The 20,087-nt window shown below is 40.3% G+C and overlaps 1 protein-coding gene across 3 annotated transcripts in view; it reads left to right on the top strand.

The window, feature by feature from the left end:
* LOC122801057 (arylacetamide deacetylase-like) overlaps positions 1 to 19,717 on the top strand; it is a 523,400-nt gene extending 503,683 nt beyond the window's left edge. For all 3 annotated transcript variants that reach the window (XM_044070541.1, XM_044070540.1, XM_044070542.1), the window contains exon 6: positions 19,065 to 19,717. In XM_044070541.1, coding sequence (XP_043926476.1) covers positions 19,065 to 19,673 — 609 coding nt within the window. In that variant the 3' untranslated portion in view covers positions 19,674 to 19,717. The remainder of the gene's footprint in view (positions 1 to 19,064) is intronic.
* Positions 19,718 to 20,087: the final 370 nt, after the last annotated feature.

Raw genomic sequence — 20,087 nt, 5'->3', positions numbered from 1 at the left:
AGGCCAATAGACGTTCTGCATAATATGCCTCTTTGTATGTTTTATGCCCATATGACCTGCAAAGGGAATATCATGGGCTATGGCTAAAAGCACCAGATGGTAGGCTCTAGGCACTACCAACTGCTGTACTGTCTCACCTTGTAGTCCTCCCTCGGTGGTCCACCCTCTGTATTGTAACCCTTTGTTCCAGTGTACAGATTCCCCCTTTTCTTGAGAATCAGGTGTCTCCCTAGCTACCTGCCTCAGACCTAGCAATGCAGGGTCTGAGAGCTGAGCCTGTCTCAACTCACTCCTTGTAACCCTTCCCTGCCCCCTTCCAGTGGAAGTCTGGCATCCTCTGACAGTGTTGCCTCACTGTCAGCCTGGGTACTACTACTCACCTCTACCTTTGCAGTCACTCTGTCCAAGGGACCATCGATATACCCACAAGCAGCTGTGGCTCACATTCAGTTTCACTGCTACAGAGTAGCGCACTCCCTGAAGTAACCACCTCACCAGTACTGGCTGCAAGTATGCAGTCTGTCTGGGTCTACCCCAGGCTACCAGACCCACATGCATGTCTCCTAGCCTGACTGTGTGTAACTGTATAATCACATGGTACTGCCTCATCCAAATTCTTCCCTCTCAGGACATCTGCAGGATGGCAGTTTAGTACCCCTGTTGTCTCAAGACAACCTACTATTAGCATTTTGTCTTTCCCACTTACTGGCTCCCTCACCTTTGGTTCCCCACCTTGCCTGGACATGTACCTGGACTAGTGGCTTTCCCTGCTACTGGAAGATTCTGTTGGGGCAGTCTGTGCTGCCTGCCATGGGTTCCTTTAGACCCATGAGCAGTACTGGGGGTCTCCTTGCTGTGCAGGGGTGCCCTGCTTGCCAGGTATAGTTCTCCCTTCTTCCCCAACTCGTCTGAAGTAGCACATTGCCTATCAGCTAACCAGATCCTCATGTCCTCAGGCAAAGTGCTAAAGGCTTGTTCCCTTAGCAAAAGGTCTGCCAGCCCTTCAAAAGTAGTGACCTGACATCCACTCACCCACCTATGGAAATAAGTGCTCAGTTCACAACATATTCACGCACACTTTCATCTGCCTTGTGTCTATGCTCATGAAACCTTTTCCTATATGTTTCAGGTGTTAGCTTAAACAGTTCTAAAAGGCTATTCTTTACAGCAGTATAATGAAAACACGCAATGTCAGGCATGTTTGATAGAACAGTTGCAGCTTTACCATGGAGTAAGGGGGTCAAGAACTGTACCAAAAGCCCTTGGTCAACTTCATGATGTTTACATACCCTCTCAAACATATGAATGGAACTATCAAAATTATCACCCTCTTTAAACTATGGAAGAAATGTACTCACTTTTTGTGCTTATAGGGTCCAGTTACTCCCTTACCCATTACCGTCATGACTCTGGCAAAGAGTCAGCGTCTCCTTCTCATGCTGCCTCTGCTATTCTTTTTCCTCAGCTTCCAGATGTAACAGTTTCTTATTCTCCTCAGCCAGCAAATATTGCAGTCTCTCATTTGCTTCTATTTCCACATGCCTGGCCTCCAACTCAAGTCTCTTTAGCTCCAGCTGGATTTTTAAGTCCACTGCAGAAAGGTTGAGCTGTCCATTCTCCAAGGGTATTATATCTCCACTACCAGTCTGATTGTCCGTCTGGTCGCTGTTTTCTGATGCAACTGTAACCATGGCTGCAATCAGGTCTGCCTTAGTCAGGTTTCCATGCACCAGTCCCCTAGCCTGGCACAACTCTGCCAGCTGACTTCTTGTCAGCTTTCCATACTCCTCTGCTGACATGTTGCCTGCTCACCCTGACTAACTAACCTAACAAAAGAAATAAAACAATTGTGATCTGAACTCTGAATATTCACTGTGTGGCTGATTTAGAGTACAAAACACCTTCAGAGATCACTGCACACAAGCTACAGGGATTCACTTTACCCACACCACTACAAGCCAATCAGTATTTGCCAACCTATTAATGAGTGGTGTGGATATCCCACCTGTGTCAAACAATTAATATGAGGATATCCCAACCACTGCCATCAATTAATATGAGGATATCCCAACCACTGCCACCTATTAATATGTGATGCCCGTGCCCTGGCCCAGCAATCAAGGAGCCTCAATCCTCACCGCTAACACCAGAGAGGGCATCTCATATGAGGAAAGGATAACAAATACACACAGTAAAGTGCAATTTCCCTTAAGAGCACTCATAAATCACAGTCTGTCTGCAGCTGGTTGCCCCCTTGCTCTCCAGGTCTCCAATAAGACTCCCCACTGGCACAGCTATAGGGTGCAGATCTCAGTCTAGCTGGGCAAGCTAAAACCTCCAGCACCCTCTCTGTCCAAACAGTGCTTCATGTTCCTGCACAAGTAGCTGACACAGATGCACACACACTTTGAGATAAGAGTTTATACAACCACGCAGACACTTCTGGGGAAGTTTGGCACATGTTCTACAGCTGTGCCCCTTTTACCCAGACTATACAGTAGTAATCACTTGCCACCACCCAGCTAATATTATCAGCTACCCAAAGGCGCTTAAAAGGGTGTCCAATTGTTATTGTGCAATATTATTATCCAACTGGCAAGTGTGACTAATCAGCCAAGGCTTATTTGGAGTGACTTGGACAGTAAACTCTATAAATATGCAATGTAATCTAGAGCTTAACCTATCTCTACACAAACCAGCTACAGTTAAAAGGTTTTAAAATATTTAATAATAAATAATTAAAACCACAAGACAATGCTTTCTACTACACAGTGCTAGTCTAAAGTTCAGAGATCACACAGAAATATTTGAAATAATTCAGTAGTACAGTTCTGACATCACAGAAAAACACTTGGTCTAATCTTTCTAGTTTCTAGCTATTTCTAAAAGAAGACATAACTCTAAGATAACTTACATATGACAACAGGCAGTGCTGTGAGTTGGATAATCAGGACAAAAATGCTTAATGCCTTCTGATTCTCTCTGTTTAAATTGCTATTGCAGTTCTGATAAACATTATAGGTTCATAGGTAGATACTAGGCTATTGGCCCTAGGGCATAATTAAGCCTAGCCAAATTTTTTTTTTTTTGCTTTTGCTTCCATCCCAAGTCATTTAGTTTCCTGCACCCCTGTCTAGCAGGGCCATCAAAGTGATTCCTGGGGTGAATTCCTTGTTTCCCATCCACTCATCAAGATTCATCTTGAAGAGCGCTAATGAGGAGCTCTGCTTCACATATATGGGGACCTTATTCCAGAGCAAGGGAAGTCTCTGGGACATTAATCTGTCCCTCCAACAAGTCCTGTTTATTGTTGATGTCAGGTTTATGTCCCATGAGTGTGTAGCTCTGGTGGATTGGATTTTCCTTAGGTGGAGCATTTCTAGCAAATTGGGGTTTAACATAGCATTGTATGACAGGCAGAGATCACTTCTGAGTAGCCAGTATGTGACTGAGTACAGTCTGGGTTTTTTCAGCCCCATGGCATAGGGCAAGTGTTTGAGGCCTGTTAACTTCTTTGTGAGGTACTTTTGAGGCTTCTCCAGTTGTTGCAGATGCCTTGTTAGGTACATCCCGAATGGGGCATTATATTCAATAATGGGTATAATGATTGATGAGTAGAGAGGGACAATAACATTCTTATTCCTGGATGCAAGCTCTTTTGTGATAAGATGGGCCATGCAGAAGGATTTTCTAACCACTTTAGCAATATAGTTGTTGAAGGAGAGGTTACTATCCACCTGAGTCCCTAGGTCTTTTGTCACACTCTCCGTGGTAAGTGGGCTACCACCTATGTTATAATTCGTAGGTGCTTGTTTTTTCTCAAAGGAGATGATGATGCACATTTTGGCATTTAGCTTGAGGCCATGGTTTTGGCACCATGTATCTGTATCCTTAGGACCCTTTTGAAGGATATCTACATCAGTAGGGGTCTCAATTATGGCACCCAGTTTGCAATAATCTGCAAACTTTATTAGCTATAGTCCCTCCATGTTTGCTTGTACCTCCAAGAAGTAGATATCAAACAGGATGGGTCCCAGGACTGAGCCCTGTGGTACACCACTAGTCACAGGTTTGGAGTCGGATCTAGTGTTTCCTATTCTCACTGAATGGGTTCTATCCATGAGCCAGTTAGCAACCCATCCCGTAACATAGGGGTTTATATTTAGGTTGGTGAATTTGTCAATAATTCCCGAGTGAGGAATGGTATCAAAGGCTTTTGCAAGATCAAGGTATGCTGTATGAACCACCTTTCCCTCATCTATTGCTTTCGTGACCATGTCGAAAAAGTCATCCAGATTTAGGAGACAAAACCTTCCTTTTACAAACACAAACTGGGTGGGGTCAAGGGTTTGTAGGTTCCCAATGTCATTGTTTATGAGTTCCACGATGATGCGCTCCATGGCCTTGCAGACGAGACTCATCAGGCTGATGAGGTGGTAATTCCTGAGGGCAGTGGTGGTACCTCCTTTGTGGAGTGGTATAACTGTTGCCGTGCACTACTCTGTGGGCACATAGCCTGAGGTGAGACTGTGGTTAAACATGGTATTAAAGTGAGGGATTAATTTGTTTTGGAGTTCATGTAGTATGCAGCCTGAGATGCTGTCTGGTCCCATGGATGCTGTGTTTCTTGCCTTGGAGAGTGCTATTTTCACTGAGTGTTTGTGATTTTAGGGGCAGTACAATCTTCTGGTATGGAAATAGGCCCTTTGGGGGGTGAGAGTGGGGTGAAGTTTGCACTAAACTTATCTGCCAGTATATTGGCAATGTTAGTTGGTTCCGTGAATTTTGAACCATTATGCTGTAGCTCAGAGCAAATCTGCGAGTTACATCATCTTTTTACACACTTTCCTGGTGTTCCCAGGCTGCAGATACTACATTCTTTTGTTATTTTGCAGCTGCAAGAAACTACATCAATAAAAGACATTCCTTATATAAACTCTAGTAATTATTCCTTAAGTTAAAACAATAGAAAGAATGTGCCAGCCCAGACGGAATGACTCTGAATCTTTAACGTCAAAGGACAGCCATGAAGTAATTATAACTTCAGAGGACATACAAGAAATGCTTGACTTAGCTTTCTTTACAGCAGAGGGCAATGTTGCTACATTGTATTAAGTTCAGCATTTCACAGCATATTCTTGCATTTAAGAAAACAAGCCTGTATTTCAACATTTATATCTACAAATGACAGAATTATCTGCACAATTCTATCTGGCTAGGCTGGCAGCCTTCACAGAGACATTAAGAAGCATGGAAAAAGAAGTGCGACTGACAGGGTGTGGGGTAATACAATGAGGGAGGTGGAACACAATAGTGAAGAAGACATCTGACAAATGGAAGGAAGACAATGGTGAGGCATAGGTCTCAACCTCTTAGGAGGACAATGTGGAACACAGACTCTAACAATGTGTAACAAATGGTCAAAATGTGGAACACCCTATTTTCACACTGTGCAAAACGTGCCATTAGCATGGAGCATGGTAGAACATCTGTAAAATTCAATAAGACACTTGTACATCAGCAATAGCCTTTTTCATGTCACCAAAAGATGCCAAAAGGAACTTGGACAGATGAGACTGACAATTTTTTAGTTCTGAATGCTTAGATTGAAGAGCTATAAACCTATTTTCTGAATCTGTCAAATGTTCTACCATCCCCAACAGAGGGAACTGGATTAGAAGCAGCCAAGTGTTTGGAGCTAGTGGTTTTACATAAAAGAACTTACTGAAGGATCAACTCTGGGGTGTAGAAGAGTTACCTCCAAGACTGAGGAACCTTATACAGTTTTATCTCATTTCCCAGGAGCATTAGCTTGTCTATCAATGGAAGCACTGGCTATATTAAAAGCACACCTCTTAACCTCTAAGACCAAGAAATTTGGACAACGCAAAATATAATGTTGAACAATGGCCCAAAGTCAGGAATAGGCTTTAAATATTGCTATCGTAAACATAGAAAGTCATTAGAATAACAGGCTTTGCATTAACATGCATTTTCTAAAGGACAGGAAGTGTGAAACTCAAATGTATGTCAGAATTTAGTGACTTCAGTACTCAGTGATATGCCAGAAAAAAAATTCAAATTTTACAACAAAAAGACCCAGAATAAAATTAATTTAATTAAAATGCATCATCTGTAAGTTTAATGCCTGCCAATATTTCTTGGCTGAAATTCACTACTTTCACAGATCAAAATTCTCACCTAAAATCAGGGGCATTTAATGATTCTCTTTTGGGTATGAGAGGGCCATGGTTGAAATTCCAGACCAGTGTTTTATGTTGGGGAATGGCTTAATTGCTACAGTTGGCTTAAAGATTAAGGTGCTTACCCCACACATAAACACTCAAAAACAATGTTTTGTTTTATTTTACTTACATCTGTTCACCTGGAAAGACCACTTATCCACTTATAAAATGGATCTATTTCAGGCTTACATGCAGTAACAGAAATAAATCCAAACTATTCACTGATAAATGCATACACTAAATTTACAATCCCAGTAATTACTATACTGTATAAGGTACAAGAGACACAACCGATGTATATACGGCACATAATCTTATCCTGGAAGTTTCTGATTCCATGGTGAAAAAACTGCCAGAGAGCTAGAGTTAATTTGATCACGAAAATCTGTGGCTAGCTTCATTGGCTCCCATCCTCCTGAGACCTGTTACTTGATTGGTTCATATACTGCATTTGTGATTGGCTGTAAATGCAGTGTATGAGCCTATCAAAAACTAGAGCACAGCCAACATTGTGTAATGTGGAAGGGCAGCAGGGTGCTATGCATTGGTTTGTATACCACAATGCTGATTGGCAGTAATTGCAGTACATAAACAAATCAGACTGCGTGTAGCAGCACCACAGCTGTTCAGTGCGGAACAGCAGAACAGTGGCTTTGCTCATCTATAAATGCAGAGCGTTCTGCATAATCTGGAGCACTTGGGTGCTCAGTGGTGAGGGGATGATTGTACAACAGACATGGGTGGGAATGGACACAAAAGAAAAGGGATCACCGAGTTGTGGGATAGCAGCTGTTGTTTGCAGATGCAGTTTCTGTCAGTTTAGACCTAATGTGAGATTACTCGTCACCTTGGGAACAGTCACCATTGGGGCCTACCTCAGAAGGTGGAGTCAAAGCTGGATAGCAATATGACTCAAGTTGCCTGAGCATGGTCTCCATGTAGTTATTAGACCTCCTATCATCTCCCCCACTGGTTCTCCCAGCTCCTCACAGATGACAAAAGTATTACTTCCTCTTGCCCTAGTACCCATGAGTACCACTGTACTGCCCTCAAACGCAGAGCTACTGGTGTGCAATTATGGCAGAAGGTGGAAGCAACTCTGGCAAGCTGGAACCCAGATGTGCTGGGTGCCTCTTTTGTTGATGGAGGAGTTACTGCTACCACCTGTAGTGCAACTACAGAGTTTACCAGAAGATTAGATGTTGGTTGCTGTCCTGCTGTATATAATACCAACATAAACTGAGTAAAAAAATGTTAACCAAGTAAATGTATGAAAGAGTAAGGATAAAGACAGAGGGATGAGTAAAAGAAATGCATACACAAGGGAATTTGCATTCTGAACTATGCTGATACTGATAGAATTAACTCATTACAGCCGAGTACTCCTCCAGGCGTCTTCTGCAGTTAACCCCTACTGCTCCTCTAGGCGTCAAATATGGATTGTTCATATTTGCATTAATAATTCCAAAACCATGTTACTTACAAGGTACCAGGATATTTTGTCTTGAGCCATATGTGATGGCAAACACAACTCTATTGATATTTGACCTCTTTCAATGAGAGTTTTCTAGAACTCTAAGGTGATAACTTAGTTGTTAAAGGCTTAAGCCACGCCCACTAGGGGTTAAAGGTGCACACTCAAAAGAGCTGCTCCGGAGTGAATAATAACCTTCTACTAGTAGGACTTAATAGGTATGTCATCAACCTATTAGTCTGAATATAACATATGGAGGGAAGTGGCTATGCCAAAAGCCAGTCTGACATGCATGCTGACATAATAGCATATTAATGATGGGAGCTATTTATCAACACACTACATTTGTGGTTGTGGATGGTGTTGCACATATACAAAATAAACATGCTGCTCACATAATGTCTGTCACAGGTGATATACCAGGGAGAGATACTTCTAATTTTATTATGAAATGCTCAGCAAGCCACTACATATGGATATTACATACATGGACCATGTAGTGTTACACTGATATTAGTGGGATGACAAGGAACATACATGGACCATGTAGTCGTGCACTGATATTAATGGGATGACAAGAAACATACATGGACCATGTAATGGTGCATTGATATTAGTGGGATGACATGATAGTTTTACATGACATAAAAACTTTTTTATTGGGGTAAATTAAAATCCAAACCATCTTAATAATCTCAGATCACATAGTCCTAACATGATGATCGACTTCTCCACCTATACAGGAGGAGGAGGAGGAGGAGGCATGCAGAAATGCACTTCTAACATTGCACAGTCAAATTCTTTCTTTTGAACTATGCCAGTACTAAAAGATGTGGCATTGTTGTATAACAAGTTAGAAAAAAAGAGTTTTAATTTATTACTATGAAAACAGAATTTTTTTATGATTGTAGGTATACTCACCCTGGCACTCTCTTAAGTCATCTAGTTTGTCCCGTGCATCAGTCAATTTCTTTCAATCTCTGCAGGACCTAGAGATATAAAAAGGGCAAAATAACAAATTGTATGTTGGTGTGCAGTGTCAGATTATCTGGATAGGTAAAAAAACACTATACTTACAGTACTGAGATTGTGGCTGCATCTTAACTTTGTTTTCCCATTGATGAAAGAGATTAGACTTGCTTCAACTTGTGTCACTCTAATGGTGACAACATTGTTCCTCCGTGTATGGGATGCCAGTATGATGGGTAACAACATTGCCCAAATTATTCCAGGCATCAGCCTTATACTGTGACATGGTAGAGCCCTCCTGCAGGAGCTATGGCTGTAATGCTTGTAAAGGATATCCAGATAAATCCTGGACAACTTCTTGCAAAATTTCTGTACTCTAAAAGGAGCACTTCTCTCAACTTCTCCAACCATAATGTCTCATCTTGATAGGTCTCAGGAAAATGGCAAAGAATTGGTGCAGAAAATAGGTTCTTGTGTGTCCTACCCTTTGGGGAATGATGAGCAATAATGGGCATCTTATTTGCACAGAGGATTGCAAACTAAAAAAATATTGTTCTTTATGGTGCAAAACACAGTTGTCCTCTATCCATGTGTTTTCTGCTGGGAATACGTGCCTTACAGTAAATCCATCTTCATATGATTAATAATGGAATGATAATTCTCTCCATTATCATCATCATCATCAGCCCCCTTTTTACCATTTTCTACATGGGGTCAGGGCATCATGTTAACTGTCACCATCTCTCAACTGAATGCCAAACTCCTGCCTTCTTCAACATTCATGCCTGACTGACGCAGATCTTCTTTCACATAATCCATCCACCTCTTTGCTGGACATCCTCATTTCTTCTTGCTTTCTTCCTGTCTGTCCCAAATTTTCTTCACCAGATTGTCTTCTGCTTTTCTGCACATGTCCAAACTACTGTGTTATGGTCTCTTTGATCTTTTCTGCAATTGGGGCTACTTTGGCTTATGCTCTGATGTCCTCATTTCTTCATCTTTTCCCATTGTGTGCATCCTACCACCCATCTCAGGCACTTCATTTCCATCACCTCTAGTTTCTTCATCTGCTCTGCTTTACTGCCCGAGTTTCTGTACCATACAGTAGTACTGGTCGCATTCCTGTATTTTACACCTTACTTTTCAGCTTCTTTGGCATTCTTCTATCATAGACTACACCTGACACTGTATGCCTGTTGGCTGCAGCCCTTCTGATTCTAGCTTTGACCTCTTCATTCAGACTTCCTTTCTCCTGAACAACCCCTCCCAGGTATTTGAAGCTATTTACCTGTTCCATTATCTTCCTTTCTATCTTAATGCTCAGCTACTTATGATTTCCCCAGTTTGCTGACATTACTACTGTCTTATCTATGCTTAGTTGCATCCCATGTGCCTTCAGTTTTGTATTCCATTGCTCTATACTTTGCTGGTGCTCCTGCTCAGAGTCTGCCTGTAGTGCCACATCATCTGCATACAGCAACTTTATTGATCTGTCCCCTCCATCCTGTTTGCTAATGTAGTCCATCACCAGTATGAACAGCAGTGGGCTCAGAGATGAACCCTGTTGTATACCAACTCCCACTGAGAACCCCTCTGTGAGACAGAACACTGTTCGTACTTGAGTCATTCAGTCCTTGTATATAGCCTGCACTAATTCTACCAATGTTTCTGGACTTCGAACCACCACAGTATTGCCTGTATCATCTTTCTTGGGGCTTTGTCATATGCTTTCTCCAAGTCTAGGAATGCCCAATTGGACTCTTTCCTCATGTCTAGCTTCTTCTCAATGATCTGTCTCACTGAAAACATCAAGTCAGTTGTGCTGCACCCTGATCTTAATCCAAACTGCTCATCTCCCATCTTACATTCTACTACTCTGCATATCCAATTATCAATCACACTCTCCAGAAATTTCATGCAGTGTGATAGGAGTTTGATGCCTCTGTACTGTCCACAGTTGTGGATGTCCCCTTTGTTCTTGTACATTGGCATGACTATGCTTATTCTCCAGTCATCTGGGATATATCTTTCTCTCCACAATGCTATGAGTACCCACAGGAGCCATTTCTCCCCTATTCCACCCAGAATCTTTATAATATCTGCTGTGACCTCATCCGAGCCTCCTGCTTTCCCTGACTTCCTTTTCCTTAGTGTTATTCTTACTTATCCTAGGGTAGGCTCTTCTTCTTCTCCTCTCATTGTAGGCTATTTCTGGGGCAGTACAGCTTCTGTGGGTTTTCTTCATTCAGAATCTCCTGGAAATACTCCTTCCATCTGACTTTGATGTCCTGTGAACTGGTGAGCAGGTTGTTACTGGCATCCCTTATGAAGGCTGTCTGACTATCTTCTTTATCTTTCTGTCTTTGCCTTGCAACCTGATATAGTTTCTTTGTTCCACCTAATGAGTCACTTTCCAGAAGTTGTTAGAGTGCCTATGATGCCCTATTCTTTGCTATTGCAACTTCATTTGTAGCTTATTTGTTAGCCAACCAGTATTCCTTCCTAACCTGGTCATACTTTTCTATCTCCCACTTTTTCCTGCACCCTTTCTTTCTTTTGATGACTTCCCGGACTTTTTCATTCCACCACCATCTTGCCTTTTGTACCTTATTTCCATACCTGACTCGGCCACATATCTGTTCTGTTGTCCTTGCACATGCTGTTTTGAGGCACTGCTATTCTTCTTCAGCTCCATCTATTTCTCCTCTTCTTCTTGTGTTAAAGCTCTTTCCTTCTTTCTTTTGCTGAAGTGGTTACTTATGTTGCTTAATACCAAGTCCAAGACATTATCACTTCTTGTAGGGGTGTCAACCAGCTGGTTCAAGGCATTGGCATTGACAAAATCAAGGAATCTCTGGGCATTTGTGTTTTGGCATTATCACCTCTTGTGGGTGTGTCAACCAGCTGGTTCAATGCATTGGCATTGACAAAAATCAAGGAATCTCTGGGCATTTGTGTTTTGGCATGAGTAGTCCTTCTGATTTATAGTTGGATAGTTAAAGTTGCCCAAGATGAGGGTAAAGGGTTGAATCTTGATAGATTTGAAGAGGTCCAGATAGGTGGAGTGGGCATCTTGAGTCAAAGTTGAGGGACTGTAGCCAGGTATGATTTGAATAGGGGTCTTGTCAGTGGTTAACTGCACCCAGAGTGTCTCCTGTGCGTCATACTGTTTGACCAGCCTGGAGGTGTGTATGTCTATAATATTTATTGCAACTCCACCTCCTTTTTGCTTTGCTGGCCATGGTTTGTGGTTTGAATGTATGACAAGATGAGTAACATGGCATGGTTGGGGTGCTCTCCGCAGCTTTGAACCAGGTTTCTGTGACTGCACAAATTTCAGCATCTTCCAGTATTAAGAATGCTTGTAATGAGTGCAGTTTTATGTTTAGACTCTTAGCATTTAGCAGCATGACCTTTAATTTGTGTTTTGATGACATTTTCATGTTGGTAGTTTTGACTTCATGGCATTGCCTAAATAAGGCAGCATGGGAGAGGAAATAGCCTTTTCCAGAAGCTGATGCCCAGGATAGACAGATGCAGGCCATCTCTGGCAAAGCATCGTGGTCTGTTGATCATGTCAGTCTTGTCTTCCCAGGCTGTCAGGTACTGGATCCACTTAGAATGACACCAGAAACTAAGCCAATTGTTAAAGTCAATCATTTTATGTTTGTATTGAGGCATCATTCTGAGTGCCAGTAGAATGTTGCTTAAGGCTAGGAACATACCTGCTGGGGCACATATTCACACACATAACATGTTAAAACCTATATATAAATGTATGTTCTCACACTAATATATATATATATATATATATATATATATATATATATATATATATATATATATATATATATATATATATATATATATATATATATATCACATAGGCATACATCGCACCCATCCATCGCATGTATATATCACACATACACACACACACACACACACACACACACACACACACTCACACACCTTTCAACTTTCAGCATTAAAAATGCTTCACATACTTACCTTAATCACCCCAAAAATGAAGCTAAAAATCACAGCATACAGCACCTCTAGTGCAGACAACAGTACATCCAGACCCCATTTTAAGACCCCACACTGGACTCACCATCCTGAACTGATGGTGCTGCAGGAGTCTCCTCTCTTATCTTTAAGTCTTTTCTCATAATTGTTGGCCATCATTAGCCTCAAACATTTTAAAAAAGTAACAGTGCCACTGATTCCCAGGCCACTTCAACTGAGGCATGAGAGAAACTAGAAAAGGTTAAGGTACTGGTGAAGAAATAGTTGAAACATACCACAGACATCTGATCAACACAAACATAGAATTCACAGATGCTGCTAGCACTAATTTCAAAAAAAATATATCGTCTATTGGTCTGGTTTGATCATGATGAGCTGCCAGAATTTATTCTCTGATTTGCTGTACAACTGCACTAATAAAAGAGAGGAAATTAAACCTACCTATGGTCAAATCAGAACACCAGAGTAGGCAAGCTTTGGTTGCTTAACTTTGGAGAAATCTGCTAAATGTGATAAGGCTGATAGTTATGAATGTGGCCAAAAATTTCAATGGAAGAACAAAGTTCAAAAAGAAAAATAGACTACATAACATCATGCTATTTTAATGACTGAACAAAACAAAAAAATGGTACTAGTGGATGTGCATTTAGAGAAGAGATCCATTACAAGAATGCCAGAAGAAAAAAATAAAACCTTTCTTATCATTCTGTGATAAACCTCTGCATTTCTGGCTATCATTTTTATAATTCTGAATAATGAACTTCAGCTGGGAAACAAGACAGATGCCTGTCACAGAAGGACAATTTTATTTTCTCAGATGCAGATGTTGCCTTAGAGCAATTTAAGAAAGCAAATCAAAACATTAAAGGTGACCATGAATCATGCAGCCCTTCTAGTAAACCTACTTATCTGTATAAGACATGGGGTATAGAACTGGCTCATACTTTAACACACCTCTTCCATGTGATTAAAAAGGAAGGTCAATGTCACCCTCATGAAGCAGACAGTCACCTCTAAAGGTATTAGAGACTGCTGTGACATTAGCAATTACATGACCATTCTCTTGTAAATGTCAAAGCAAAAAAAAAAAAAAAAAGGCTCAAGTCTTAACTCAAAGCTTATATCACTTTTTTCCCATAATATTGCATTTTGGTTGTCCAGGTCCTATTAAAGGGCAACAAAATGCACACAACTGCTAGACGCTCTCACCCTTTCTTATGAATTTTAATAAAACAGGCCCTACATACAGAGTTGTTTTACTTAGCATAAAAAGTATTTGATTTTATGCAATAGAGCTTAGGAGCATAATGAAAATTTAGGCATTTTGGAAGGTGATTATGACCTGAATAATGGTCAAGTACAAAGCACCAAGTTTCAATATACTTATTAATTGCTGAATGTCCTGTGAAGCTCAAGCTAAATGCTGCAACTAGACAACATTTTCCTCTTTCCCCGGGCCATTTTGTAGAAGTCAGTAAATCAGCAGCATTTGAAATCCTTAAGTAACTTACAAACTTTGGAAGAAAGAAGAGAGAAAAAATAAGTACTTAGGTTCATTGCTGAAGACTATATTTTAGTATCAAAGGATAGAGAGACAGCTTTGCCTTGTGTTTTAACCATATTTAGGGAGACTGATTATGTATCTGGACTCAAATGCATGGATCCAAGGTGGTACTTCCACACACAGGTAACATGGGAGGCAGAAGAGAAATAAGAGGATTATAACAAGCACCTTTTCCTCAGTATCAAAGATTAGGGGTTACATACTTCATTTCAGCTTACTGTTAAGACAGATTTATTGGAACTCAGATCTAATGTCTATAATACATTGGCAAAGAGAGGCTAAAGAAAAGAGTGCCACATCAAAGGGAGGATATAAAGTGCATTATCAACTAGGTAGAGATAAAATACTTAAGATCATGATCTCTCTGATAATGCTAATTCCATTAAATGGCCATCACCCAGAATTCCAAAGCATCAAAAGAAAAATAGAGAAACACGTGAAGGGGAGTAAAGACTTCAGAAATCTTAATTCCCAGTATATGTAAATGTCGAATTAGGAGGATGTAGGATTCCTCATTTTTCCAACATGCTTACAGCACAAAGGCTAATAATTCAGGGAAAGTACAAAGGCCAAGTAGAGATTTTTTTTTACCAAGAATGGAGAGAAATCGGATTTGTGTAGAAACTGAGTGGATAAATATAGAATAGTTTTCATGGAAAGGGGAATATAAGGTGGGAGATTAGATTGTCCCAGATGCAGATAAGTCATTTCTAGAATCAACAAGATATTCAGCATTAGAAAGAGATAACATTTCAAAAGGACTGACATGGATTATATATCTCAAAACCCAGGACTGTAAGGACAGTGGAGAGCCTTTCAGTTCTGGGGCAAATAAGAATGGGTTAATGTTTGAGAATCAGATGTTATTAAATAAACCAAAAACCCTTTGACCTGATGTTCAACATGAACAAAAGTTTTCTACATCTTATAGGGTGCTAAATAGAAATGTTTATGTAGTAGAAAAGTAAGACAAGGACCATTTATAATAGCATGGTAGAGAAACGAGGTGAGGCTGGAGTCTGCAATTTCAGAGGAAATGGGAAGCTAAAGGTGTATCCCTTACATCATGAGGGTTAAAAATTCTGTAATAAAGGATTAGGACCATATAGGGATGACCCTGCATATGTGATAATGCAATACGAATAATGCATAGATGTTACTTTCTGCTTATCACAGTCTTTGTACATGTTAGGACAGTAGACACCAAGTGTCTGAGAGAGAAGGAGGGTAGGATACACTTTCAATTCATATGTTCTGGTATTGCCAAAGGGCAAATCAAAAATTGAAAGGTATTTGTAAAGACTGTCAATTGGTTTTCTCAAAGACTATAACCTTCACATGGGAGTTAATGACATGCTTGGGCAGGAAAATATAAAGAAAAATAATGGCTTTTATTTGCCAATATCTGTGATAGAGGGAGAGTGGAAAATGACCATTGATAAACACCCACCTTCTATAAAAATGGACATGGAAAAACCTGTGAAACATAACAAAATATTATACTTTAGAAGGCAGGAAGGACATATCGATGAAAAACTGACAATAAGTTCTAGGGTGTTATAAAGTTTCCTTTTGTGAAACGATATAATGTTATTCTTTTTCTACACTGAAATGGTAATTAGTATTGCCGCACATTTTTATTTACCACTTGTATGATTGTTGGCTTCTTTCACTTCTTGAGATTCCGTTCATTAAATGTTTTATTGCAGTTTCTGTGAAAACCCAATGAATTGTATTTAAACTGAGAAATATCAACTTTTACGCAAGATGTACTAACAAATCTAGATTTGAGTCCCACAAGAATGAAGTTAGTGTAATAGCAGATGAATCTACCTAAGTCTGTTCATTAAGTTAATACCTCAACTTTACTACTGATGTAAACACTTTCACATTTCTGGAAAAGCCTCCCATCCCTTACCCTGTCATCCTTAATGGAGGGGTGCTGCCTTTAGACATCCTTACATAATTACCCTCTAGTGTAAACAGACCTTGAGATAACTGCCAATACTATCACCAGAAGCTTGCTGTTTACCATTCTTATCCAATCAGGCCTTAATGACTTATTTTTGGGGACACAAAAAAAATGGGAGATTTCATAAATGCTATATTGAGGTTTACCCATCGGTAACCTTTTTGAATTCATAAACATCCCATCCATAAACTGTGCATTTGCTCAAAAACAAGCAGCACTGTGGTGAGCCATCTCTATGGCCATGATAGATGCTAATGAGGAAGTCCATTGGGGAGGTACATGTTAATTAGCTATGTGTGGTCTCCCCTGGAACTGCCTTCTGGAAGGTATCTGCATGCTAAGAAATTCAAAGAGTGACTCAGTCATGGAGATTGGCACGGCCACTCGTACATCTCTGTACTACACATGGCCAAAAGGCCATGCCCATTCATCATGATACAGTCAAGTGCTGGGGAATTTAGTTGTAAGGTAGGATAGGAGCCGTATGTGTTAGTGTATGTGAGGGGGCTGCATGTGTGAGTGCAAGTGTGGGTGTGTTTCTATATGGGACATAGAGGTAGGGGAGTTAGCAGGTGTGTGTGTGTGTGTGTGTGTGTGTGCATGTGCGCGTGTGTGTGTGTGTGTGTGTGTGTGTGTGTGTGTGTGTGTGTGTGTGTGTGTGTGTGTATGGCCGAATGGATGAGTGAGTCTTTGAGTGGAACTGGATGGATATGAGGCTGTGTGTGTGTTGTGTGTTGTGTGTTGTGTGTGTGTGTGTGTGTGTGTGTGTGTGTGTGTGTGTGTGTGTGTGTGTGTGTGTGTGTGTGTTAATGCCAGTGAGTGCAGGTAAGTTGGGTTGGGGTGACTGTTTTACTTCCACCCCCTGAACATATAAACAGAAGCTGCCACATTGCATGGGGAAGAACTCTAGCCACCAGGAATAACTCTATAAACTTGTGCATGAACAGCACTTAAACAGTAATGGTACTAAGGGGTTGGAGAACCACTTGGACACCAAGGAGAACACTTTGCAAATATGTGGGTAGGGACAACACTAGCCACAAATGTTATGCTGCACAGATTGCCTTAAAGGCAGTTTTGAAAAAAAAAACAGAAAACATGAAGAGGCAAACCATTAGACTACAGGGATACTGCGAACATCATACCATGGAAGACACTAACAGGGATTCTAACGATGTACCTTCTCACTTTCACTGGAGAATATTACTCTTCTTTGACATCCCAAGACACCAAAATAAACATCTTTGTATTAATTAACAAATAAAAGCAAATGCAGGGGTGCACCTTTGAAGACACAGGAAACCTGTGCTTTAACCAATTGCATTAACTCATAAGATAGTGCAACACATTTCATATATACTTGGAATGTACAGCATACCTCTCAACGCCAAGATAATGAGTTCCTGCTATAAACTTAGTAAGTCACAGAGATAACAGCTTTGGACTAACATGTATTTACTGTAAGACATAAAGTGTGAAACTCAAATTTCTGGCATTAAGAACTGACTGTAACCATTCATGAAGTACAAGGGCAGAGAAAAAGAAGACATTGTGGGTGTTCTGAGAACAGGGACTGGTATGGGGTTTGTGGTGTGTGTGTGTGTGTGTGTGTGTGTGTGTGTGTGTTTGTGTGTGTGTTTGTGTGTGGGTGTGTGTTTGTGTGTGCGTGTGTGTGCGTGTGTGACTGTGTGTGTGTGTGTGTGTGTGTGTGTGTATGGCTGAATGGATGAGGGAGTCTTTGAGTGGAACTGGATGGATATGAGGCTGTGTGTGTGTGTGTGTGTGTGTGTGTGTGTGTGTGTGTGTGTGTGTGTGTGTGTGTGTGTGTGTGTGTGTGTTGTGTTTTGTGTGTGTGTGTGTGTGTGTGTGTGTGTGTGTGTGTGTGTGTGTGTGTGTGTGTGTTAATGCCAGTGAATGCAGGTAGGTTGGGTTGGGGTGACTGTTTTACTTCCACCCCCTGAACATATAAACAAAAGCTGCCACATTGGATGGACTACCATGTATTTACTGTAAGACATAAAGTGTGAAACTCTAATTTCTGGCATTAAGAACTGACTGTAACCATTCATGAAGTACAAGGGCAGAGAAAAAGGAGGCATTATGGGTGTTCTGAGAACAGGGACTGGTATGGGGTTTGTGGTGTGTGTGTGTGTGTGTGTGTGTGTGTGTGTGTGTGTGTGTGTGTGTGTGTGTGTGTGTGTGTGTGTGTGTGTGTGTGTGCTTCATTATGTGCTTGTGTCTGGGAGAGTAACTGAGGGGCAATTGTTGCCTGTGCTAATATGATGTAGCCTCAACTGTTAACTACTCATCTGCAATTTGCTGTAGTTAACTGTGATCCATAGATATGCAAATGAGCCAATAATTCTGTCTTTCGTCATTGCCGGTAATGTGTGTCTATGAATTGCAAAATACCACACTGAGAAAACATATCCTTTTTACAGGGTCCTTAAACTGATGCAGTAGCCAGTCTACTCTTCTTCACTGCTATGGCTGCTATGCAAAGCCGTTAATTAGCAACATTATCAATTCTGTATGGAAAACTGGCATTTGTGATCGTTGGAATACATCTGTTCATCCAAAAGTTACCTGATTAAAAATGATAGCCTGATTAATAAAATTGTCTAAAGAAATTAACATCTCACTTTATTGTGTGAACTTTAGTTTATCAGATGATATGCAACACCCATAAAATAAAATATTAGTAAAATATAAAAGCTACAGTTTGAAAAGGAAGAATTATTTTTTGTTGATATTAAAACAGAACATCAGCTTAGTACTACAAACTAATTGCATTCTGCATTTTCTTTACAGATTGCAGAAGATGCAGAAGTAAGAAATAAACCAAAGATCCAGGCCCTAATTTATCCAGCTCTTCAACCCATAGACTTTGACACACCATCTTATCAGCAAAATAAAAACATGCCTTTGCTGACCAAATCACTAACAGTACGATTTTGGAGTGAATATTTTGCAAATGATCCTTCTCTTTATCATGCTATGGCTTCTAACACCCACATGGCTTTGGAGTTTAATTACTTATTTACATTTGTAAACTGGAGCATGTATTTACCAGAAAATGTGAAACAATCATACACTTACAGCGAGCCAATGTTTGGAAAAGCTGAGCTTCTACAGAAATATCCAGGTCTTATGGATTCAAGAGCAGCTCCATTGCTTGTTAAGGATTCAAAGCTGAAACTGTTACCCAAAACTTATGTTATGACATGTGAATATGATGTTTTACGAGATGATGGTATCATGTACGTTATGAGGTTAAGAAATGCTGGAGTCTCTGTAACTCATTATCATGTCAAAGATGGTTTGCATGGTGCTTTATCACTTAATTCATGGCCATTTGACTTAGAAAATACAAAAATAGTTGAGGCACACTATATTAACTGGCTGGATAAAAATCTGTAAGCCTTTTGTTTGATGTAAAAAAATATAATACTAAGTGAATATTGCTCTAATGGTGATGTTCTTTACCTGTAGTATGATCCCTTTAACTGAATGTAATGATATGTCAGTTGGGAATTCTATTATGGTACTCAGTTCTTTCAGTTATGTTAATTATAGTCTAGAAATACAGTTTTCAGTGTTTGCAAATGCAAATTGGAGATTTAATCTGATAAAGAAAAGAAAATTGATGTGCTTACAACTGTATGCAGTTTTTAGAGATAATATTCCTGAAATAACCATGTGCTTTCTGCATGAGAACAGAAATTACAGTGTACTGCAGAGAGGAAGCAGCAGTCCTCATAGGCACAGCACATTGAAGAAATAGACCTACAATTTGCAAAGCACATAAGTTAATGCATCATATCCTACAGTGAA

This window comes from Protopterus annectens, chromosome 4.part1, assembly GCF_019279795.1.
Source record: "Protopterus annectens isolate FY-2018-M chromosome 4.part1, PAN1.0, whole genome shotgun sequence".
NCBI classification, from domain to species: domain Eukaryota; kingdom Metazoa; phylum Chordata; order Ceratodontiformes; family Protopteridae; genus Protopterus; species Protopterus annectens.
The sequence above is the reverse complement of the archived record's forward strand: the minus strand, read 5'-3'. Positions and strand labels throughout refer to the sequence as shown.